The sequence below is a fragment of the Acanthochromis polyacanthus genome, chromosome 6 (genome assembly GCF_021347895.1).
Source record: "Acanthochromis polyacanthus isolate Apoly-LR-REF ecotype Palm Island chromosome 6, KAUST_Apoly_ChrSc, whole genome shotgun sequence".
NCBI classification, from domain to species: Eukaryota; Metazoa; Chordata; class Actinopteri; family Pomacentridae; genus Acanthochromis; species Acanthochromis polyacanthus.
In genome coordinates, this window is record NC_067118.1 from 22855654 (window position 1) to 22881924 (window position 26271).

At 40.2% G+C, this 26271-nt stretch overlaps 1 protein-coding gene across 12 annotated transcripts in view; it reads right to left on the bottom strand.

The window, feature by feature from the left end:
• Positions 1-6391: 6391 nt before the first annotated feature.
• Positions 6392-26271, bottom strand: part of LOC110969182 (solute carrier organic anion transporter family member 4A1-like) — an 81406-nt gene continuing 61526 nt past the window's right edge. For all 12 annotated transcript variants that reach the window (XM_051950234.1, XM_051950237.1, XM_051950233.1 and 9 more), the window contains 11 exons: positions 22520-23665; positions 18807-18897; positions 18328-18449; positions 18128-18239; positions 16592-16746; positions 15579-15849; positions 13991-14153; positions 12145-12320; positions 11353-11417; positions 11105-11253; positions 6392-10204 (listed from right to left, as the gene is read on the bottom strand). In XM_051950234.1, the coding sequence (XP_051806194.1) occupies positions 10034-10204; positions 11105-11253; positions 11353-11417; positions 12145-12320; positions 13991-14153; positions 15579-15849; positions 16592-16746; positions 18128-18239; positions 18328-18449; positions 18807-18897; positions 22520-23357 (2313 nt within the window). In that variant the 5' untranslated portion in view covers positions 23358-23665 and the 3' untranslated portion in view covers positions 6392-10033. The remainder of the gene's footprint in view (positions 10205-11104; positions 11254-11352; positions 11418-12144; positions 12321-13990; positions 14154-15578; positions 15850-16591; positions 16747-18127; positions 18240-18327; positions 18450-18806; positions 18898-22519; positions 23666-26271) is intronic.

Consider the following 26271-nt stretch of genomic DNA (forward strand, 5'->3'; position numbering starts at 1 on the left):
GACAATGAACTGTTTTGAATCTGCTTTACAAACTGGGATATTTTCAGTTATACTGATGCTCAAAGATGGTCATATTAAAAAAACAAATCAATTATATCTCCTGCTCAAAACTCCAGTTGTACCACCTAATATTGCACATTCATGCTATATGTTGTATTTTACGTGATTTTGCTATAAGACATCATTTGTTGCATGTTTGTTTATTTATATTCATGCTGTGGCCGGTAATTCCTGCTGACTGTTATAACTCAGGTCATTCACATTTGTGTTTTCTTCTCAGTGACAATTTCCAACTAGTGATGTGTGACTGAATAACATCCACATTTCCATGGGTGTCTGACAGAGGGGGGCGACCACCAACTGTGCTCAACTCAGCAATTCATTCATTTTGATTCTGCCGCCTTGGTAATGATGGCATTACTAAAACACATAACAACAGCTGGTGGATAGCACAAAGAGTGACACACTGTGATTTAACTTTTCAACTACATGCTTGCATCAGCTTAATGTGCCCTATAACAAATCATGCAGTAGTGTTTATATTACAGTAATGCTTCCACAGCAGCATGTCTGTCCTTTAAAAGGCCTCAGCAGGTCAGCAAACCAATCCACCAGTCTCCTCCTGAGGTAGCTTTGCCATCCATTATGAAATATCTGCATGAGATGCACCTGTAGTTCCCATGAAGTCTCCACTACAAAATGTTATGTTATTTGTACAGTATATTTTCTGCTGTCTTGAATGATATACAGATTTATGTAAAAATGACAATAACTATCTGTAATTACATATTTAGCTCTTCATATAAATACATCTCCAAACTATCAATTTAACCTTTTTCTTTATATATTGAAAAAAAGATTGTTTATTCTTCCAAAATGAGACTTTAATGGAGTGTGATGAAATTTTATTGAAGGTATTTAATCATCATTTGTTTTTGTTTTTTTTAAAAAAAAGCATAGAACACAGGTCCACAGCTGAAATTTTAGGTCTGTCAGTTTGTTGGTGTTTGATTGTGATAATCTTAAAAATAAATATAAAAGAAACTTTTTTCTCAAAAAATGTAGTGAAAATGTATTGAAAAATAAAAGTAACATAAAACTGTTTCTCCACAAAGCATACAATGAAACTGTCTAAATGTATTGTTTGTGCAGTTTATTTAAAGCAGGATAATTTATTTTAATATTATGATTTATATTTGTTATCCATTGCTGTCGGGGTAGTTTGTTGATTTATCTTTACTATTTTTTTTAACAGTCTAAATAACTTCAAACATCTTCCAAAGATGCTGTTATGGGATGGTCGTGTCCTCATGGTTAGGGTGACCATACGTCCTCTTTTGCCCGGACATGTCCTCTTTTGAGAGGCTGTCCGGCCTGCCCGGCCGGCGTTTATAAAGTCCTTCAAATGTCCGGGTTTTTGATCTTGCCTAGCTTGAGCGCGTCACAGAGCAGTGTATTTATCATTCACGTTGAATGGTTCCTTTGGAAACACGCTCTGAGAGGCGGAGTTTGAGCCGAACCCCGGAACGACGTATCATTCACAAATCAGTACAGAGGCACTCCACACTCACTCACTCCTCGCAGGCTGACAGGCAGGTAGGCACACTGCGAGGGAACACTCGAACCGAAAGAAAATGCCGAAACGCAAATGTCATTTCACTGATGAAATGCGAAAAAAGTACCCCTGTTTTCGTCCGGGTCGTGTCAAATGGGAGGCAGAATGTACAGTCTGCAAAGCTGGGACTTATGTCTCTGTAGCTAATAAGAGAAGGAAAAAAGGACTGTTGAGTTGAGGCATTATTTCTATATTTTTTTCATTTGCCATTAGACACATTATTTTGAAGAATGGGCTACCTGAACATTGAAGAATAGGCTACCTCTCTTTTTTCTTTTTGTTTAATAATTTGAGGCATTATTTCTATTTTTACATGATTGATAATTGGGAGGTTATTTTGAAGAATGGTACTCTACTTCACTTTTCCTAACTAAGGTGTAAGTGTCAGACTTAAGAGAGATGATTATTTCTTATTTTGTTAAACATCTGAATAGGTGTTCCTACACAACTTGAGTCAATAACTATTAAAGACTAGAGCATGCCATATTTGTATGTGACTGATTATATTGTTTAGGAGAATTGCTTTAAATTAATAAATATATTATTTATAAAGCAATTGTTTATGAGTGTTTTGGGCTATTTTTCTGTATATCCAGGTAAAGTGTTCTTTTCTGGGGAATTCAGAATATCTGTTTAACTGAGTTTGAAGCACAGAAAGCCCCCTGACCCACAGAAAACCCCTAAAAATGGGGGGGTGGGGGGACTGAAATTTTTTCGCGTGAGCTGGAAGTGTGTCCTCTTTTCAGAGAAACAGAATATGGTCACCCTACTCATGGTGATCACAGAAGTCAGTTTCCAGGTCACAGGTCTGAGTACAGAGCACAGGAAGTATGATGAGCTGAGTGGAAAGGCCCACAGACGGATGTGTTGGCCTGCTTTAGAAGGTCAGAGCGACAGTAAAGCATCCTGAACCCCACAGTGTGGAAACTGGGGACCCACTTTGATCCACACTACCAAGTTTCCAATTTTTTCTTTCTCATAATGTAACAAAGCAAACACTTATTGCTGGTTATTGTCAGCTGTTATCCTTTGTTTTCTAAATAGAGACAGAGAAAACAGTCAAATCTCATGCAGACACTCTGAGGTCCTGCTACATATGTTGGTTTTGATCTTTCTAGTCACTTCTCTTCATATTGTCCATTTAGCAGATATAAAGAGGATATCACCATGGAGACCAGGGCTATGCAGGTTTATGTATAGTTTCAGCTTTCTGGGGGCTAAGAGGTTGTATGGGTCAGTGCAACTGAGGATGTTTGAAGTTATTTATTTTTATTACTGCTGTATTTGCAATAAAGCAAAAGATCATCAATTTGTGTTTGCTATTTTTGACAGTATATGGTTAATCAGAGCTAATGTGTTCCACATTGATAGTCCAGTGGCTGCTGAAATATTGTGGCTTAGCACCACGCAGTGGGGAGGATGAGGCAATGAAAACAACAGGACTGAATGATGCCTAAAAAAAGGTACCAATTTGTATCAAAGACAACCTCCAAAACACTGTGTGCCTACAAAGTTTTATCCATTTTAAGGTCTCAAGAACTTAAAATGCACTGAATGACTTTTTAGATAACTTGTCAGAGCTTTGAATCATGTGATGTCATGTTATTTTACCTGCTACGACAAAAATTGTTTTTGATTGTCCGTCTCTATGTGTTGCCCTGTGATAGACTGGTGACCTGACCAGGGTGTCCCCTGCCTTTACCCTGAGTTGGTTGGGATAGACTCCAGCAGCCCCGTGGTAGGGGGATTAAGTGGCGTATAGATAATGAATGGATGGATCTGTGGTTTCCAAGGATGAGTGAAGGGAGGTAAACATTGTACCAAAAAGTTGTAAGAAAAAATGAAAGCTGCAACCGACCTCTCGCTTTTAGAAAGTATTTTTCAGGATTTATTTTTTTTTGTCTCTTTAACCCAGTAGGAAGGCTGTATATGACCTTTTCATCTTGGACTGTTAACATTCAAATTATGATGGACTTGTTTCCTTGTTTATGTGAATTACAGCATCATTAGGTGCAGCAGCTGCCTGTTTTGTAAAACTAGTAAGCTCAACGACAGTATCCTGAGGGCAATTAAGTGACAAATATTGTGCAAGAACAGCACTAGATACAACCTTGTCAATTTCCACTTCGTAGAATGTTTACTGACAATTATCACACCTAAAATAAGAAATAATATTCTGTACTTTTAGCAACTAGTTCTCAGCTGTATACCAGAAACATCATAGGGCTCTGTATGATAATCAGTTTTAATCAATATGAGTACTACCCAATACACAGTGAACAACAACAATCTGTGCCTTTGATCTATGGTAAAACAATCTGAAATGTTCTGTGCAGGAATGTAAATTTTAAAATACAATAAAATACAGTAAGTAGCACTCGGTACATTTAATAGTAAACCTGAGAACAATAATAAACAGTAGCAATGTTTCATATTCTTAAGTCATTTATTCGTGCACAGCTCAGCAAACATCATAGTGTTCTGCATAGAAATGACAAAAAGCTGCTCTCAATAATCTTTCACAGTGAGCAGATGTTCTTGTGTTGCAGGTCCATGGTCCAGATGTGGCCATCGAACAGGCCGGTGGGGTCTGGCACCATGTACTTCCGAGAGCACCTCCTCTTTTTGCATTCTTCATATGGGATGGAAATAAAGTAATGTTGGTTTAGCACGTCCATCAAAGGCCTGTAGGTGTGAAGCAGGAAGCCCTCCACAATGAGGATGTGAGTCTCCTCCTCCTCCTTGTGGTTGGACTTCGGGATGATCTCTGTGTCCAGGGTGTTGTTAACGCCATGAGACTTCTCAAACTTGCCCGGGTTCTCCAGCCATGCATAGATCTGACTCATCATGGCGTCCATGTCCAGAGCAGTGATGACATCGTACTGCTTAAAGCCATCTTCACCAATTTCAGTCTAATCTTGGGGCTTGAAGAAGTCATCCTGATGGACCACACAGCAGTTGGGCAGGTTCTTGATCAGGTAGTTTTACAGGAACTAGAAGGAAGAGCAGGTCTTTAACCAGCATCCCTAAAATCCATGGAGTCGGCTCCAGAGAAATGAAGGGAGGTCAACTTTTATCAACCTCCATCCAGATGTTCAACTTGATATCTTTACGTTGAGATTTTTAACACCACAAAACTTTAGTATCACACTTTATTATCATTTATTAGGAATTTGAAGGAATCCACCAGCAGATTTAGTTTTTGTTGAGAAACTTTATTCTTGTCGTTGTGGGACTGCAGTATTTAAAACTGTTCCTTCTACTGGACCTCATGTTTATTAGTTTTAGTGGAGAAAGTTATTTTAGTTGCCGATTAGTCTCTAATAAACCAAATAATAAATTGGATTAGTCAAGAGGTTTAAATTTCTTACTTTTTTCATATTTTAAATACGACAAAAAAATATAAAAATAAAGCGTCTTGAGACAGTTTGACCTGTAATTGGCGTTATATAAATAAAATTGATATTTTAATTGATTAATATTAATTTATATATGCATATATATATATATATATATATATATATATATATATATATATATATACATATATATATATACCGGGCTTTGCAAAAGTTCTGTTACACACGGTTTCATGATCTTTAGAGACGTTTACATGTCGGAGTGAAAAATTCCATTAAATAAACTGAAAGTTCTACCTTATAGGCAGGTGTTCTTAATACAATTTTTTTTCTCCAGTGAAGTTGTATCAAGATGGAAGTAAAAAGAGTTGAGATATCTGCTCTCCTTTGTGCTGAACATCAGCCGGATGACCGTCCACAGAGTTGCGGAGAGGCTAAAGAATGGTGAAGATCTTTCAGGTCTTCACCATTCTTGAAAGATCACTGAAAGATCTTCACCATTCTTGAGCCTCTCCGCGACTCTGTGGACGGTCATCCGGCTGATGTTCAGCTGCTTGGCTCTGTCAGACTTGTGACCAGCATGAAGGAGAGCAGATATCTCAACTCTTTTGACTTCCATCTTGATACAACTTCACCGGAGAAAAAAATTGTATTAAGGACACCTGCCTATAAGGTAGAACTTTCAGTTTATTTAATGGAATTTTTCACTCCGACATGTAAACGTCTCTAAAGATCATGAAACCCTGTAACAGAACTGTTGCAAAGCCCGGGATATATATATATATATATATATATATATAGGTGAAGTGAGTCATTCTAACCCACCCTAACCCTAACCCTGCACTTTTAAGCAATTTATTGTAATAGTTAAGACATAAGTCAATACATATTATTACAGTTTGGGATATCAGGGTCATTATGATGTAAAGCAAGTAAAAAATACTCCAAAAAAATGGCACTACAGCATGTAAAAATGTAAAAATATGTCCTGGCGGACTTGTACAATGGTGGGTCTTAAAGGGTTAAGGATCCCTCTCATTTCTCAGCAAGATTACACACACACACACACACACGGCTGGTTCACATATCCCCGTGGGAACTTACCATTGACTCCGATTCATATCTAACCCCTAACCCTAACCCAGACCAAAACAATGCCTAACCCTACAACATGGCCAAGAAAACACTGTTTAAACTTGTGGGGACCAAAATGAGGTCCCCACAAGTGACATTGTTTTCAGTTTTCCTACAGTTGTGGGGACATTTGGTCCCCCACAAGTATAGCCAGCACCTGAGCACGCACACACACACACACACACACACACACACACACACACACACACACACACACACACACACACACACACACACACACACACACACACACACACACACAAAAAAAGTCTGAGACGTAATCTGCTGTTCAGCTTTTGTAATTAGAAAACACTTGACTTGTTTCATAAAAAGATCATTGATTTCAAGTCCACTGCTTCCATTTTGTTTTTTAGAAAAACATACAGTACCAAAATTAAAATAGAAAAGAATAAAAATCAGCTTACATAGTGGCTTGACAAAACCTGTTAGGAGAACTGCATATATACATTCATATGGAAATCGAACTCCTCAACATCAGGTGTTTCGGTCAGTCCGTACAGGAGCAGAGTACATGACAACAACAACACAGGCAACACACAGCAGGTTGTGTTTTACAATCACATAAACAATGCAGACAAGAGGAGGACGTCTTGACAAAGGGCAGGAAGGGCAGCATTCCTGTTATCATCACACGGTAAATGCAAAAGTCAAACATGAGAGCTGAAATATTATAAATAAATTATTTGCATAAATAAGGAAAATGATAAAACAATGAAGTACAAGAGTTGTTAGGCAAAACTGCTTTGGCACATTTGTAGACTTACAGTTCTGTGATATTTAGGTCCAAATAACTGTGCTGATTTCTTTTACTGCATGTCGTGCCAATAGTGCGTCACCCTCAGCAGCCCCAGCTTACAAACTACTTTCAGAATATCCCTCTTAAAAGCTCTGTCACAAAACACCTTCAAGCAGCAAAAAAGTGGCAATCCCACTTCATCCCTTTAAACCAGTGGCGGTTTTTCATGGAGGCCAAAGGAAGCCTGGCTTCCCCCAAAAATATGCAAGAAAGAAAAAATATAAATAATCTTCACCACTATGTATTTTATGTTTTATATTTTTGTCATTTCTTGATGTCAAAACACTACATCAGGCATTTCTGCTTTGCGAGGAGCAAAACAGCGCCCCTCTTGTCAAGCTCTTTTTGTGCATTACACTACGTCTCTCATGCCCTCTGCACTGTCTGTCTGTACAGAGGCCAGCTTCGCCTTGCCTCCCTTAGAGAAAAAAACAGCCCGTATTAGCCAATCAGATCGAAGCAAGGCTCATCGCTTAAAGCTCATGTCCGGAGTTTCCGTTTGTTTTCAATTTATGTATCATTTTTTAACAAAGCTTAAATGTGTTAGTCTAGTTCGATACTATAATATAAAGTTAGTATGACGCGATATGCAAATTTATTCATGAGCTCCGCCTTCTTCTCATAGACCCCCAAGTTATTCCAAAAAGCGCCGGTCGGCAGCTAGCCAATCAAGTTCGAGCTTCAGCTTTGTCATGCTGTCAATCAACGGTTACGCGCACAGCAAGCACGCCCATGCAGAGGTGGGCGAGCTACGCACTACGCAACCGCGCGCACATTTGTTTTGCTTGTGGAGGAGAGAGCATCAGGGATCAGCAACTTCAACATGTCCTCTGTGGAAAAGATCTGTTGGTCAAAGTCCAAATTCACATGTAAAGTTGAGCATTGCTGAACTGGACGCACCGAAATTTGGACATATTTTTTGCAGCACTTCCACAGAAAACAACACATTATAAGGTGCATTTTACAATCTTAAATGCAGGTGTTCAAATTGAAGTTTGTGGTTCGAATGCAACACACTTTCTGTCATATTCAGTGAATATCTCTTCATGCTGTGTGCACTGAAAAATATTTAGTGCTGGACGGATTTGTTTTTCAGAATTACTTCACCTTTAAATCTCTGTTTTGTATCAACACATACTTTGCAAACATTTTTTTAAAGTGCAGCTAATCAAGCTCTATAAATAATCAGCATCAAAGCTATTGTTACCAAATTGGTCAGCAGAGCAATCTATGTATAGATCTATTTCATGTAGATCACAGAAGTAATGTGGTGTTCTCCGTCCCTGCATTACTGCTTTTAAATTCAATCTCTTATATACATGTGCTTTTCTAACTGAAAATATATTTGTGCTGCTGTGCTGCGATCAATAGTTTAAGCTCATGTTATCTTCACTCATTTCACTTTTGCTTCACAAAGTATTCAGAACATTCGCAGTAGTGCTCCAAACTGTAGACCACTGCATGTAGTTTGCTTTAAAATTGCTTAAGTTAGAATGGAGTCTATCTGTGGCAAACCGAATTCCTTGGACAGTGGACTGTCAGAGAGAGAGAGAGATTCCTGTATCCATAGTCCCACAATTCAGACAGAATATAAGGACCGAGCCATGAAGTCCAAGAAATTCTCCATAGACCTTTGTTATAAAGCCTAAGAGGTCCAATGTGGAGATGGAGAACCTGCTCAAAGGATGACCATCTTAGCGGCACCTTCTAACTTCAGTCCTTTTAGGTAGAGCAGCTAAACAGAAGGTGTTCAGAGTAATGGAATGTTTTCACAGGATCCATAATTTCTATGCTTATTGTCTATGTAAGTGGTCATGCAATGCATTTTGGATGTGCCAAGATGCATTTGGAGAGATGGGGAATCTCATTTACTTCTAAATCAGGAGTGTTCATCTGCCACTCTATGCCTCTGCAAACTGTCGAAAAACTTTTGAACAAACTGCGGTCAAAAGTAAAAGACAGATTTATTGACTGACCAGCTGATTTTTTGCTTCATGCTTTCAGAAACAATTTATTTGGTGAACTGTTTTTGGAATATAATAGAGAATTTTCAAAAGAGTTTGAAATCTAGGAACATAAAGTCCCCAAGTGAAATATCCGTGCAGTCAGGTGCATCCAATGTTTGCACAGTTGTGAAGCATCTAATGTTGGAAAGCAGTGCTACCCCTAATGTTTAGATACATCCCACTGAATGTGTGCTATAAAAGGGGCAACCAGTCAGGACTGAGGGAAGAATGGACGCAGACAAACACAAATACCTCAGACTGAGGCAGCAGTTCATGGTTCAGGATTACAGCAAACCAAAGCAAACAGCCAAGACAGCTCAGGGGTGGCTTCAAGGCAAGGTGTCTGAAGTTTATGACAGTCGCTTTCCTTCCAATCTTACGACAATAAAAATCTTTTAGGATAAACTGTCCAAACCCAGGTATCTTTGTGGAAATTTACCCAAGAAGGTGGGTAAGCTTTAGACTTTATTTAAATTGTCAGTTCAGATTATTGGGTGTAAAGTGAAGGGCAAAAACAGCAATTGTATCCATTTAACACTAAAGTGCACAACATGTATAGGGGTCTGAATACCTTCTGAAGCAACTGTAAGTGTCTTTCAGTGCTCTTTATTGGACGTATGATATGAAAATGATTTGTCTTTATTATTACTGACTTACAGTTCTTGTAGAGCGTTTTCAACCATGGCTTTGTTTATGGCAGATAATAAAGCAGTGAATCTATTTGGCGATGAAGAGGAAAGAACAGAAGAAGAGCACGGTGGGTATAAATGCTCCCCCCCCCCCATCATAAATGCTTTTGAAGAGAACATCTGACACTAATATGAAAATATGAAACACAAATGCAATTAGGCTCACATTGTACAAAGTAATTTGAACTGATTAGTTTTGAGATATCTGTAGAAATGCTTCTTGGTAGATAAAAACCTCTGCGGCTTGGCACTGTGCACCGAACACTCACACACATGCGGATTAAGCAAGGTTTTCTTCCAGGACAGCAGCATGTCATCATGTGCTTTTAAAAATTTGTTGTGTGCATGAAGGCATTCTGGCACATACACAAAGACACAATCAGACAGCCTCACTGGTTAGCGGGTGCCGGACATCATAGCCGGGCGTGAAGGTTGACGATGACGCCATCCTCGGGCAGGTCTTTGATGGGCAGGTCGCTCAAGTTTCCCATCCCGTGGTCAGTGCTCTCACAGCTGCTTTGCGGTGACTCCGGAGGAGGCTGGTACAAGATGTTGGCTAATAGGTAAAAGACTGTCCCCAAAGCCTGAAAGAGATCGTCACGGATGACAGCAGGGAGGAAAATATGTCTCTTACACGAGATTCTTCTCCGGTAAGAATCTCATGTAAGATGCTTACATGAGAAAATCAATTTCATACTTCTACAAACTGCTTCTCAAATCCTTTGGTGTCACCTGCTATGGTTCTCCATTTTTATATACTAGCTCAACAGGGCAGGGCAGGTAAACCCTAACGTTACCCTCATAAAATGTCATAATAAGGAGCTTGGAATGCTAACAGCCAGAGAAAATCATTCTGATTGCTTCAGTTTTATGTGGTTTCTGGGGTTTTTTTCTGCTTCTCGTGAGTTTTCTTAGCGGGTTATAACTGTAATCAGCATGTACAGCATCTTTCCAAGCACCCACAGGTGCAACCAATACTAAAATGGTGACTCTACAAACTATAATTTAAATCTATTCTTGTCTCAGCTGGGACTTCAGCCAAAAGTCTCAGATTTTTTTTCTGTGTTGTTCATAGCTGAGTCACTAAAAATGTCATGGTTGTGCTGTGTGTGTGTGTGTGTGATGTGTGGAGCACAACATTTTTTGTTTTTGACAAAATCTAAATAGTGTAAATTAGAGCAAATATACAAGTAACTCACTTGGAATAAGCACATTTTAAAAAAAAAAAAACAACAACATAATTTTAGCACAGATTTGGTTATGTTTACCAATGGAACACAGATGAGAAGTTCAAAAACTGGTAAAAAGTTGGAAAACAAATTCTTCTTTTTGTTTACACAGTTGCTGGCTGAAAAAATGTGTATTTTATAATTTTGTTAAGTTTCAGAGGATCAATAAAGCTAAACAAAAGTAATATTAATACAAAAAAATAAGATTGTGATGATTAAATCTGAGAGTAAATGGCCTGTTAGCCTGTACGCTACCTTATAGATGATTCCAGCTGCTAGAATGTACTGGCTCATGGTTGAGTTCTGGTAGAGGTAGCAGGAGCCCTGCTCACCACACTGATCCTGCCACAGCAAACAGGAGATGTCAATCATCGAGCCGAACGCTATGGGTCCAGGAATAGCACCTGTGAGGAAAACAGCAACACAGACAGGAGAGAATAAGACGCTTTGGTTGTGCTTCAAAGGTTACAGTTAAACTTGGAAAAACAACACGGTTGGCCTACCAAGTGTGCGCACCACGACCCACTGAATGCCAAGTGCAAAGGATCTCTGGCTGTCTGGAACACACCTATACAGGACAGTGTTAGTGAGACATGTAGGCGTAATGAAGCTTTAGATTTTAGACTATAATGAAAAGAATAGCCCATAATGAGTAATTACTAAACACAAACACACCAACCCGGTCTCACGGGGATTCGTGAAACTGTCACGTAAGTTTTAGTTTCGGTTTCGTGCGCACCAACACGATTTCGTCATGTTTTTCGTGCCGCTCACCACGAAATGTTTTTCGCTGTGGTAATCACAGCTGAAAGTGGTTTATACCGGCGGATTCATGACGATCTAAGCTGTCCATCGGCGTATACTGCTTGTGTGATCGCGTTTGCGGCCGCCGGCCGCCGGACATTCTTGAAATTCCTATGCAAATTGGTAAGTGTACCACTGGCTTATGGTTAGGTTATGGTTAGGTTATGGTTAGGGTTATGGTTAGGGTTATGTTTAGGGACGATGTCATGCAAAATATAGCGTTGGATTCGCCACGGTTTTACATTAAAAATATAATATACACATTCTTTTGAAATACGTTCTGAGTGGCACGAAAAGTCCGCCGTTTAAAATACATTGGTGCGCATTTCGTGGTGAGCGGCACGAAAAACATGATGAAATCGTGTTGGTGCGCACGAAACCGAAACTAAAACTTACGTGACAGTTTCACGAATCCTCGTGAGATCGGGCTGAACACACACACAAAATTGCGTGAGGTTCAGAATTTCAAAGGGTTTTAGTTTTTCACCTACCGGAGTGTGGCAGTGAGTGCTGGGATACTAGAGAGGAAAGTGAAGCAGATGGAGATGAAAAACACTGCGAGGAAGACCGGCAAGTGGTAGCAGGAGTTGCCACATTTTCCTGCAAGAGCGAAGCCCTCCTCCCCCCAGGACACATTACCCACCACACAGCTACATCCAGAGTACACCTGCAAACACACATAATGGAGCACAGAACATCCTCAACTCAAAGTCAAGTCTCTACTTGTGTTCACTTAACAAACCAAGGAGAAAAAATCCTCAATAAAAGCCCAGTGTCTAAATCCATCATGGACAGTGGGTGACACATACAGCTTACAGAGCAAAGAACACAGAAGTGGTGCCATATTTGAAAATCTGCTTTGCAAAGCTTGGTACAGTTTGTAGAATTACTTGATTTAAACATTGGTTTGTCCTGTGGTTAAGAGGTTTTCATCCACAGGCAGTGGCGGTGGTGGACTTATGAGCTTAAGCCCCAGATCTCTTTAGCACAGCACCAGAGGTTGACTGTTCATCACATGTGGCGTTTGTTTGGAGTCAGTGTGCTTTAGGTCCAATGCTCATGACAAGCTCCAGACATTCACAACAATAAAGAAAATGTAAAAATCATGTCAGCCGATTTTATTTTTTTAATTTATTGGCTCTTAGCTCTAGAGGTGTTTCTAATATTTTGTCATGTCCATTCACTATCAGGACAATACTAGTAATTGCACACCAATACAATGGAGTCATGTGACACCACCACTTACCACAACTTCTATTATAAATGTATAGTATGTATAAAAATAGTAATCTATAAAATATAAATATATAAAACCTCTGAGAAGGTCAGCAAATGTTCCTTAATGGACAAATTGTGTAAGATCTGTCATATTGCATTGCATTGAAAGGCTTAGACCAAATTGGGGGCAAAAAACATACCCCTATTTCCTCCATATACTGAAACATTCTACTCTACATAAATGAGATGTTATGACTGTTATGACATGTAATTATTGGGTTCTGTCACCATCATTTAAGGCTGAGGAGCAGAAAACACTTTCCTGTGTGTCTGAAGACATGTCCTCAACTTGCATTCTGATCAGTTTGATGGCAGTTAAAGTCATTTATTTCATCCTTATCAGCAAACACTGAAAAAAGCATAAATTTGTACCAGAAGTACTCTGAACTTGTACCATCAGCCCCACATGTGACTTTGGCACTGAGTGCAATATTTGGCATGTTAGTGTTATGGAGGAGACAGGAAATGTAAATATTTCAACAGTTATCAGAACTCACTGTATTTTCTCTGTTACACAAGAAAATTACTGCTCAGATCAGAAACGAAGTGATGGTAGAGTTAGCTGTGATCCAGAGCTTAATCTAAAATCTTTCAATGATTTTGGGATCATGAGTCAATCACTAAATATTGCAATATAAGTAAGTACCATATTAAGAAGTCATCTATGCAGCTTAATATCTAATATCTGGTGACAGTGAGTCCTTATAAGATCCCCTTTTCCTTGAAAATACACATTTTAAGAACGTTAAATTTAATTAAATAACTTCAACTCAATATATCTAGCCAGAAACTAAGTTAAAAAAATTGCATTCCTGTTTTGAAGCTGTTCCTTAATGGTACACAGGTGACGTAAAAAGTGCTCTATCCTGATTGTTGAGTTCAGGCCTGAACAGCCCTACACCAAACATTATTAGCGTAGAGGTGCTCCCTGTATATTCAGGCCTTTCCCTGTTTGTTTATTTGCTTTCATCTAATCTGTTTCAGATCCTAGAAAATCAAATGTGAGTTTTCCTTCCATTCAGAATGACATAGCGTGCTTAAGAAGAGTGTGAGCTGCACCTGTTTGCCTGTGGAGACATCAGTGTGGTTGATGGAGGTGCAGCCTGCATGGCAGGGAGAGTAATACATCATGTCGTCTGCCCCACACACAGGGTTGTACAGCTCTCTGATACAACTACAGTCAGCATTACAGTCCACTGTCAGGTTCAGGTCCAAAGAGAAGCTGCAGATAAGAGGGGGAACAAGAGTCAGCAATCAGAAGAACAGAGAGAGGCAGAGACAAACAGAACACAGGAGATGAGGGAAAACAGATGGCAAAGAAGGAACCAGTCATGTCATTTTTTCTTGTCTTTACTGTACATCATGAAGGAAACAATCTAAAGGACGCTGCTAGGAAGTACATGAAAAGGCTGTGGAAATAAGAATTAAAAATATTCATTGGAAACATTTTTTTCTCAACCAATTAGATCTTGTTTTCTTGACAAACAAGGTTCAATGTTGTAAACAATGTGCAATGGAAAAATACATATGTACTGTTAATGCAACGTCATATGTAAAGACCAGATATGCACACATTTTAAACTCCTGAATGCTAAATTGCAATGTTAAAAATAAAATAAAATAAAAATATCACATTTAGGAACTCAATTCAACTGAAGTCCCACTGAAAATTCGGTGACAAGACAGTACTAGAAAAAACAGCTCAGAACAGAAGGCCCAAAGGTCCAAAGACAAGAGATGTAGACTTAGGAATACTGACAACACTACAATGTGTTTGCAAAAATGGTACAACTTAAAAGGCTTTGACAGGATTCAAATGAAGTGCTGGAATGATTTTTCCCTCATTGTCCTTTCTGTGGGCTGCACAGTGACATAGTGGTTAGCACTTTCGCCTTGCAGCAAGAAGATCCCCGGTTCAAATCCCGGGATGGGTCTGGCATCTTTCTGCATGGAGTTTGCATGTTCTCCCTGTGCATGCGTGGGTTTTATCCGGGCACTCCGGCTTCCTCCCACAGTCCAAAAATATGCTGAGGTTAATTGGTTACTCTAAATTGCCCGTAGGTGCGAATGTGAGTGTGATTGTTTGTCTGTATATGTAGCCCTGAGACAGACTGGTGACCTGTCCAGGGTGTCCCCTGCCTTCATCTGAGTCAGCTGGGATAGGCTCCAGCACCCCCCGCGACCCTAGTGAGGATAAAGCGGTGTATAGAGAATGAATGGATGGATGTCCTTTCTGTCTTCCCTGTCCACCAACCTCCTCTAGATGCTGACAAGCATTCAGCAACAGAAGCTGCTTGGACTAGTTCAGAGGGTTAAATATGCAAATAAGTGTGGCTTATGGTCAACCCAGCAGCAACTTTTGGGGCTGATAAGTAAAGTCAACACAGACATTCCAAAAACAGATCCTGAGAAATCCACTTGAAGCATCCAGACTTCAAAAGTGAGTCAGTGGTGTCAACATGTAAATAATTAGACATGAGCTGAAAATTTCTACACATTCATAGAGTGGTGGTTTACAGAAAACAATGCTTCACTGAGCAAACCTGAGAATAATCCTGACCAAACTTTACAGACGAGAACAATATCATCTTCTAGACTCCCTGAATACAGTCAAAGACTGACAGGTGCTGACATTATCATCACCCACCTGTTTCCAGACTGCAGCTTGCTGGGTTTGTCATACAAGTGTTTGTACTGTTCCAGCTGCTGTTTCCCCATCAGACCAGACTGATAAGGTGCCGTGACACCAGCCATGGACAGGTTGGGGCAATGGATGAGAAAGATGAAGATGGCAGCCAAACCGACCATTGCGCATACCATGCAGAAACGGATGATACCTCGACAGCGCAGCTTAAACCTCTTCACTATGTAGCCACCCAACAAGGTACCCCCGCCTCCTGCTGGCACCACTATGTATCCTGGAAGGCAGGAACAAAGGCATAAAGACTCATAAAGTCAGGCTGCAATTCACCTGCAAAGAAAATACACTTGAAAGCAAATGGCATTCACATGGCTACATTTTGATGGTGTTTGCTGTGAATGTTAATGATCTCCAAAGGAAGAATGTTATTGGTGACACCTGACCATTCCTCAAACACCGTTATCTTGACAAAATCTTAACTGGTAAACAACATGCAGGGACCCTTTCTACAGAGCAGCAAGAGCTCCAGTCAGAAAGGTGCAATCTTTGGTCATTTTTCTTCCCTCTGTAGTCATACTGCATGTCCTTATGTTGCTTTGCTTTTCCATTTTAATTATTTTATATCATCTGGGGAACTTTGCTTTGTTCTTGGTAAGTTTTGTGTCTCTTTAGATATCAGACATCCCTTTGTCACTCCTTTAGTCAATCTTCATCTGCCTGTGTGGGTTGTGCATCTCCTTTTGGCCAGTCTGCATCTAATCTTGGTATTTAGTAGCTCTTTCTGGAAAACTTAGAACATGAAGACCAGGCTACAGTCATGTTTTCTACTAAGCCCATAGATTCGTAATCCGTGGGTCAAAGTGGACAAGAAGTTAGGTGAAGAAGAGTGGAAACATAGAAATTAAATGTCTCCAACACTGTAATATTACAAATGCAACATTACACGGAGCTGTGATGGCTTTGCTTGGGCTTGCTCTGGACTTTGGTTTTTTGACTTTTCTTCTTCATTTGCTACTTACCGAACAATGTGGCGGCCTCTGATGCACTGAGACTGAACTGTGACTCCAAGAACTTTGGCCCAAAGGTGGACATTCCTCCAATGAGGGTGGCCTCTGTAGCCCCAGCCAAGCAAAGGAACAGGAATGTGGGATTCTTTAAAAGAAGCAGCACAGATCTGGAAAGGGACAGAGAGAGTGTGAGGGTGCAGCAGAGTGTGAAGAAACTGTAACTGAATAAACTTTAGCTTCCCTCTTCATTATAGCGGGCTACTGGAAATGTTGCTAATACCATGCTGATGAACACTGCACTAAATCTAAAGATATATCATGTTACATAATGTGCCATGTAATCCTCTGTAATCCCCACAGAAACAGATGGCATCACAGAGTGGCTTATAGTGGCTCATAGTAAACACAGTTGTAAACTGACATCAGGAATGTCTGTCACTCATTTGTAATGCTCATAACAAGCCTGTCTAATGGTGCGTGTCCACAGGGGTGTTTTGGATGTGAGTGGTTGCCAACATTAAATGCTTGACGGACATGTGACTAGGTAGCTTCATGACAGATGATTGCAGACTACAGCCTCCTGCAACTGTTCCAGCACTGAGTAGACTTGTTTGGATGAACAATTTCCCTTGTGTTCTGTCTGCTCCCACATTTCAAAACTGAACAAACCTGTCAGCTCATTTGGAAAAGTTCTCTTGTATTTTAACAATAGTTCACTTAAATGTGTTTCTGAAAACATTTGAGGCGAGCAGCTCAAATGCAGCTGCAGAATGTACCTTGATTTAAGGCAGGCAAGTTCGCTTTTGAAGCTGTTCAGGAGTTTTCAAAAGCGAATGGGACTGAAAGTGAACTGTGGAAATGACAGATCCTTTGGGTTTGAGTAAACAAATTGGTACAAAGTTTTCTGAAATGTGTTAACTTTTTTTTTTTTGTCTAGGTTGGGACATCATTGAGGTGACTGTTTTCAACGTTTGAAATTAAGTATGGCCTACCCTAGGGGTCAGTCATATCTTATTCCCTTTGTAACTGCGACACCTTGGTAGGATTATTCATAGACATTTTGTTACCTTCCATTTTTCTGTCAGTGACAATCATTGTACATAAGATCCACAGACCCCAGCATCTTCAGGCCACAACAATAGTGTGCAGAAGATAAAATGCAGAACATTTTCAGCAGTTAAATGAAGAAAAAACTGAATTCCTTGTTAATGATCATCAGCACTCTGCTCACAAATCAGTGTCATCTCTTCTGTATTGCAATAATTATATTAAACCACGTAATTCAGTCTTCTTTGTTCTGTTTTGGCAGGTGATCAATGTGTAAGAGCATGCGAGTCCATCTGTTTGACACTGCTGGCCCTCCCTGTACTTATAAATCTAGAATGACCCTCCGCACTGCACTGGAAAAGCAAAACTGCAGTCCAGCATTCAGCTTTAAGAATTTCAAAGCAACATCTCATGTTCCGTATCTAATTAATGTGCACTCAGTTCATCTCTACACTGTATCCAAATCTGCTCTTCTTCTTCCTGTGGAAGTAAATGCACTACCTGGGCATGTCCTTGACTGATTTGCCAAACTGAGGGTCTGAGGCTGTTGTGTGACTTCCATCCTTAAGCTGGTGGGCCTCAGACACCCGCACGGAGGCGTATTCCTGAGATCCTGCAAGAAGAAACATATGAAGACTCTTCCTATATATGTTGGCAGTGGATCCATGAGTGTGTGTTTGTGCAGTGGACAGCAGTGGTACCTGGTAGCTGTCGTGGGTAGCCCAGGATGGGGAACGATGTCAGCAGAACTGCTGCTCCTCCTGCTAGGAAGCCGATCCACCAAGCCCCAATCCAGTGAGGGTTCGCTGGAGTCATTTCTGTCCTGTGACAGCATAGACACATTCTGAACCACTGCATCTTTATAGATGATGACTTCTACATACTGCAGTCAAAAAGCTTCTTTTCTAGTGAGTTCTATTGTAGTCAGCTCTATTCCTAGATTGTAGTCCATTCTATTCTAAAAAGTTCCATTCTTATACAATTGTCCGTTGCATTCTCATCAGATTAGTCAAGAAAATTATCGTCTTATACTCAAGTTCATTTTATTCTAATAAGTTCTGTTTTATACTATAGTCTGTTCTATTCTTGTCAGTCATGCTCTACAAAGTTCTATCCTTATAATCTAGTCCATTTTTTTTTGTTGTGTTTTGGGACATTATGCCATTGAAAGCAGACTCACGTCAGGTGGATCTCGGTGAAGGTGTTGAGGAAGTATCCTCCCAGCAGGTAGCCTGCTGCTGGACCCAAAACGGCCGCTGTATAGAAGACTCCTGTGGAGCGACAGAGACAACAGACTCAGAAGACGGGTGTGTCAGTCCTGCAGCATCTACTTCCTGCTTCCTACTTATAACTTCCTCTCCTACAGGTTAAAAGGGCTATTGTTCTTTTAATGGGATCTGTAACTAGAAAGTTCTGTTTCATGAAAAAAAGTAAATAGAATAGAACAAGAGATGAGGTAAACACAGTATATATACATATTTATATACATTTATATATATATATATATATATATATATATATATATATATAAAATAAGAAAAGCAGAGTAACACAAGGATACTAAGAATACAAATGTAAGAATATTTACATGAATGAACTGCACTGTGGCTTACTGCTAACGACTGTCGTGATGTTAGTGTGTGTGTGGTCTGTTGGGAGCAGAGCTGATTGTAAAGTCTGATGCCAGCAGGAAGGAAGGACTTGCGATTCCGCTCCATCAAACACCTAGGGTGGTGCAGTCTATCGCTAAAGAAGCTGCCCAGTTCAAAACGAGGCTTAAAGTGAGAAACTGGGTGCTTGTTGAATTTGTGTGTCTCGGTGAGAAGACTGTTGCCATTTGAAATAGGGAACAGCAAATACTGAATGGTGAAAATAGGTGGTGACAGAGCCAAAAAGAAAAAAATTAGAGGGCTGACAATCTTTATTGATGGCAACACAATAATGTCCACATTGACTGTGTTACTGTGATTATTTGTCAATGTGGTTATTTCTACCCAATAAACTCTCTTATCTGTATCCAATTCTCTCTTAATGGAGGGAAGACAAATTCTTTTACAATCTTCTTGATGGCTGCTGCTAATTGGCAATATTCCATAGGGTCACAAAAGTACTTTATCTCATCCTACAGTTAGAGATTTAACTTCAACACAATTAAAACAAGAGGAAAGAAGGACAGAGTTTATTGCAACACGTGTTAAAGACCTCCTGTTTGCAAATGTATTGTCATTATGGTATGTAATCAAAGCACATTCACAACAATTAACATTCAGAGAGATTGATCAGTGCCCAGCTGCCAATATGAGTTGAAACCGAATAAACACACCTCTGCTCTCTACATGAGTCCATACAACTGTGGCCTGCAGTCTCCTTACTGCTTGACCTGAACCAGCTGAGAGTGTCTTGGCAGAGACGACAGAGCAGGCAATACTGAGTCAAACCTTCTGACCACCTGTCAGCGAGTCAGTTAGTCCAGAGTTACTACTACACTAGTTTCAGACCCTCAACTGTAAATACATGATAGTTTTATGATGGTTATCTGGATTGCTGGACTAAACAAGAACACCTGACATTATGTTAGACTGTGACTTTTAGACAGAATAAATGAAAACATAGCCAGATAATGGAAAAAATAACCTGATATTGCTGTTGTAATATTGTGACGCAAGTTAGGATGACTTTTTTTTCCCCCTAAATCTAAAAATTTACAGATTTAGACTGGTTTCTACATGTTTTTTCCTCTCAAAGTCCAGAAGAGTAAAAAAACCCTCTACTTCTAAATAAATTTGTTTTCTGTAAAACACAAAAAAGTTACTGTTACTGGCTAAGCCCATATTTGTACAGACATATCCATAGCTGTTCTCCATTATTCAGTAATAGTCACAGTTTTTGGATGTCAAGTCAAGTGTTACATTTATTGATATCATCTGCTAATGACACTGACAAACTACTGTGTTTGGATGTGTGTGTTTTATCTCCAATAAAACTAAACAAAAGTCTGACAGTTTGATATCTGACAGCTGGCTCTGTACTTTAGGTGCTTAAGTTAGCATTTGCTAACAGCAATACAGATAATAAAGAAGATGAGGAGCTGTGTAACCAGCGGTTAAATCGGGTCAGAGCCCATCAGAGTTGAGCTCATTCAGTATCACAGCTTTAATAACCTCACACACTAACATAAGTGTTAAAATCAGAGTGCAGACTCTGTTGTAAATCAAACATTTCTCTTTTCTTTGATTTCATTAAACAGTTGCAGCATCACACAGCAGCAGGATCTAAGGTGTCTCCAATTTGTGAAAAAAAACTGTGCTCACCTTTTGCAGGTTCTAAACCAGAGGCAACTTCATTAATTATCTTCAGACACGTCATAGTCATAATATGTAGCTTTACTAATCTAAATTCTTTTACTGCACAGCAGACAGAGCTGCTGTGGACACATTCACACTTTCTACAGTGAAATTGTTGGGTTCGTGTTCAAGATGTCACTTTTTATTTTCAGCAGAGGCCCAAATATTGTTTCCTCTGGAGAATCACAATATTTTTGTGGTCAACAGAGAGATACAATATTTGCTGTTTTACAGCAATATTTACATAAGATGAGTTATGACAATGAAACTTATCTAATCACTTAAATAAAAATGAGGCAACAGCCTGATAATGAAACCCCAGTTTAATACGCTGAGTTGTAAAGCTCCAGCAGAAAGTTTAGTTGGGTCTGTACGAAGCCTGTTTTTGTAAGCATGAAGAGCATCTTCATGCAGTGTTTCCTGCACCATCAATTAAATGAAAAGTAGTAAAGTCATGATAAAATAGTCATTAGACCAAGATTTCACAAATAAAATAAAGGTGAATAGAATATAGTTTCTAGTTTAAAAAAGCAAACAAATAAAAATCATAAAATTCACCATACCATTTCTATCGAGAAAAAAAGTCTTTTTAATGACATGAATTTACAGGTATCTGTGTGAACCACTTGTACTGGATGGACAAACTACAAAACATGAAAGTGTATTAGTCTGTGAAAAAACATTAATTGTAATTTTTAAGGTCTGTTATTGATTGGTGATGTGGCTTAACATTGATAAAGTAAAATTGGCATCACTGGTCTTGTTTTTAGAGAATTCAAGATGGAAGGCTTAAGGAACAACATCATGTGCTTGAAAGGAGATTTAAAAACTCTATCCTGCATCTCAGTGTTGTTACTTGTTCAAACTCTGGAGCTACATGTCAACTATCTGTCTCAAATTAGCATGGAGTCAAGATCACCTGAATTATTTAAGCCACTAGAATTTCAATCAAAGATGCAATGGCTGAACATAAATGGTGTGACTGGCATGTAGAGGGCATATTAATCACAGAGTAGTAGCTATGTTAGTCATCAAGTAGAGCTTTCACTTTTAACAGCTTTAAACACTGCTAAATAATTAAATGACTAAAATTAACTGTATGGTATTGTTTAACCTTGGGGAAAATGACGAGAAACTGTGGACAAAAGAGAGTACATGCAAAGAATATTAAACTTCTTCATTCTTTTACATAACCTAATTTTTGGAATTTGAAGCAAATAATCATCTGCATTTTTATACTAATTGACACATGAGATTATTGCATGCTGCTATTAGAATAACTACTCTAAGATGAGCAAGATGGAGGCCATCCTGACAAACATGGATCATCCACTTCACATCTGCCTCAGTGAACAATAAAACATCAGTGGACGGCTCCTATCTCTGCGCTGCAGGACTGAAAGATTTAGGAAATCTTTCTTGCCATCAGCAGTCAGGCTATTCAATTAAAAATTAAACCCAGATAAGAACCCTGACAATTGAATTTCCCTTTGGGGATGAATAAAGTGATTCTATTCTATTCTATTCTAACTGATGTAGTGTGACTCACCGACATAAACAGGTGCATAGTTGGAGTGGACGTTCTCATCCAGGTATGTGACCCCTAATGTGTAAAGAGGTGTAGCACCGATCCCATGTAGGAACTGGCCCAACATGAACACGAACCGATAGTTGGACATCCCTCCTCCCTCCTTGTCTTGGCATGGGCTGGTACGGTTTGCTGAGCACATTCCTGTTTGCTCAGGTAGGCTGACTTGGTAGGGCGGTGAAGTGAAATGAGGCAAGGCAAACACCAGAGAACCTAGCGCCATGATGAGCACCCCCCATCCCAGCCAGCGAGGCTTGTGCCCCGTCCCTCCAAAGTAGCTGACGAAGACCAGGCAGATGCAGGAGGCGATGTCGTAGCTGCTGACGATGAGGCCGGTCTCATAGCTGTGCAGGTCAAAGCGTCGCTCAATGGAAGTGATCACGGTATTAATTAAGCCGTTGATTATCATTCCCTGGAGAAAAGCAGCCACACTAAGGAAGAACAGCACCCAACGAGGGGTGTTGAAAACTTGTATAGCTTTGGGCGTTAGAGCCCCCCAGCCACACAGCTGATCCGAGTCAGGGGATATCACCTGCAACCCCAGAGGAGTTTCTGCATGAGATTTTGTTTCAACTCTATGCGTCTCCCCAGGGACTGATGAAGCCCCGGTGAAAATGTAGGGCCGGATGGGGACATCAGGCCCTGGACTTCTGGGCCCTGAACCTACGGGGCTGCCTGTCTGGGAATCCACAGGGCTGGGAGTGTCAAGAGAGGGATCCCCGCTGAGAGGGCAGTCCTGCAGGTCCAGGAGCTCCTGTTTGGAGCTGAAGGAGGAGTCGGCATTTAGCAAGACTGGCATTGCCCCTCTGAGGGGCACTGTGAGGGTCCTGTGGGTGGAGGGGTCTATGAACTGAGGTGATAAAGTGATATGTTTACCACCACCACCAATATAGAAATGAAGTGCAGATCAATGCAGGGTTAATGCGAATTTGCTGTGGTTAGACCTATGTCCTCGTCTCTGGAATTGTCTATTTTTGGCTCGTAGTGTGCACTTTACTTGTCCAAGGTGCTGAATATGTGTTAAGGCTCTTCAGGTTTTCCTGTTTATTGGTACAAGGTTGCACAGGGTAGAAATACTGCTTCATAGCGGTGCTCAGGAATAGCATTCTGTGGAGACAAAAGAGAAGATGAATGAGGAAACTATGAAACAATCATTTTAATAAGCCACAAAACATCAGTGCACTGAAACCTGTGTTAAGAATATTTTGTAATCTGTGCAAGATCTGAAATCAGGTCTTTTTTTTTTTTTTTTTTACAACATTTCTATTGTATTAAGGTATTAACTTGTACTTTGCAATTTAAAACAGTAACTTTCTTGTTCTTTAACTGGTATTTGGTAGAACAACCTATGTGCTCAGGGTTGTTGTCTTGCTGGATGATTCCCTGTCTCTTGAGATTTAGTTCATGGACACATCAGGGTTCTCGCCAGTGCATTTCAGCGTAACGGCCCGTTACGCTGTCATAACGGCCCGTTACACTGTCTAACGGGCCGTTACGCAGTCTTAACGGCCCGTTACGCTCAGTTTAAAAGATTACGCTGTGATTAGGGCCGCTACGCCAGCGCATTTCAAAGATTACGCTGTTGTTATGAGAGTGTGTGGCTCCGTCATGAGAGTGTGAGAGAGCAGCGTGTGTGTGTGGGAGGGGGAGGGAGGGGGAGAGCGAGTGAGACAGACGGGCAGTCGGTGTAGTTGGAGGAGGACAGAAGGTTAACCCTGGGCTTCCTGACCACGGTCGGGGCCGAACAGGAAGGGTTAACACTGTGATTAGGGCCGCTGCACTGTTATTTTGACAGATAACGCCATGTGCGTTTGTTTTTATCAGTGTCTCCCCACCTCAGCCATACTTTCCTGTCGATTGACCCGTTCCCGTTTATTGCGCATGCGCGCATACGCGTTCCCGTCTATTGCACGCGCGCGTGCAGGAGGACCTACCGTTACGCTGAAAAAAAACCTGGCGAGAACCCTGCACATGTCCTGACGTTTCCCTTCAGAATTCTCTGGTATAATTCAGATCATTATTGCATCAAAGATGGAGAGATGTCCAAGTCCAAGCAATGATACCACCACCATATACACAAATTAGACATATCATTATGACCACCTGCCCAAAATTGTGTTAGTCCCCCTTTTGTCATCAAAAATGCTTTGAATCATTGGACCTGGACAAGAGGACCTCTCAGAGCGTCCTATGGAGTCTGGCACCAGGACAACCAGATCCTTTGGGTACTCTGGGTTGTGCAGTGGGGCCTCTAGGAATCAAAGTTGTTCTACTGTATTCTGTTAATGCTTGATCAGAATAGAGTCTTGGAACTTTCGAGGTGAAATCAACATCTTGGGCAACTGTCATGTTCCTCAAGATGTTTCTGATTGTTTGATGTTTTTTGTGATGTGGTAGGGTGCATTTTTCCTGCAGGGGTATGCCAATGCCATTTGGGATTGCCATTTGCATGAGGGAGTGTTCTTGTTCTGTGACAACGTATATTTGGGTGTCAAAGTCTCATCAACATGGGTGCCAAAATCCAACGTTTTCTAGCAGAACACCACATAGTACCAACAGGATGAATGTTATTCACTTCACCAGTCAGTAGTCATAATGTTGTGGCTGATTGGCGTATTTTACAGACAGCATGTAATTCTTATGGTGGAATGCTATCTTTTACTTTCTTCAAACATCACACTTCTCATGTAAACCTAAAAGTTCTACTTTGGTCAAACAAAACATATTGCTAATAGTCTTCTGGCTCATCTATGTGATCTTTAACAAATTGCTTATGGGCAGCAATGTTCTTTTTGGAAAGATGTGGCTTCCCCTGCCAACTCTGCCATGCACACCACTGTTGTTCAGTGTCCTCCTGATGGTGAGCTCATAAACATGAACATTGGAAAATATGAGAGAGGCATTTTGCTGCTCAGAAGTTACCCTGAATTCCCTTCTGACCTCGCTGACTAGTACAGCTCTTGCTCTTGAGTGATCTTTGTTAGTCGATGGCTCCTGGTGTTGAACTTCCTCCAGTTGTACAGAATCTTTCGGACTGTGGACTGGTGGAGTCCAAACACTTGAGAAATAGTTATGTAACTTTTCCCAGCATGGTGAGCATCAACAACTATTTTTTCTGAGGTCCTCAGAAATCTCTTGTTCAAATCATCCGCAAAAATGTTGTGAGGACTAGAATTCAATAAGTCCCTGTCAGACTTATGCCTGAATGTCATTCTATTGATTGAATACACCTAACTCTAATTTTACCGTCATATTAATCCTACAGGTTCACATACTTTGACCATTTACAGGGCTACAATAGTGTCTAATCTTCCTCAATAAATAAATACTCAAGTATACTATGTGTGTCTCATTTGTGTGATCAGTATCTCTTTGTCTGCTTATAGGGCTTCTCTGAAAATCTGAAAAAGATGTTTTAGATCACATTTATACAGAAATTCAGGGAATTTTAAAGGGTTCACAAACATTTAAGTGACACTGTACGTCATCTGAGAACAATGCAGTTCTTTTCAAATACATCAAAAATGTTGAAATTTGGTATCTGCAGAAGTGATATTTGCGACCTTGATCGCTGCACAATAAAGTGTGCAAACAGAGAGTGAATTCAGCTTCCAACAGTGTGCCTAGACTAAAAACGTTCGAATTATAAACACAGTCAACAAAGAATTTACCATCAGAAGTTTTACACAGGCACAGAGACTCACACACACACA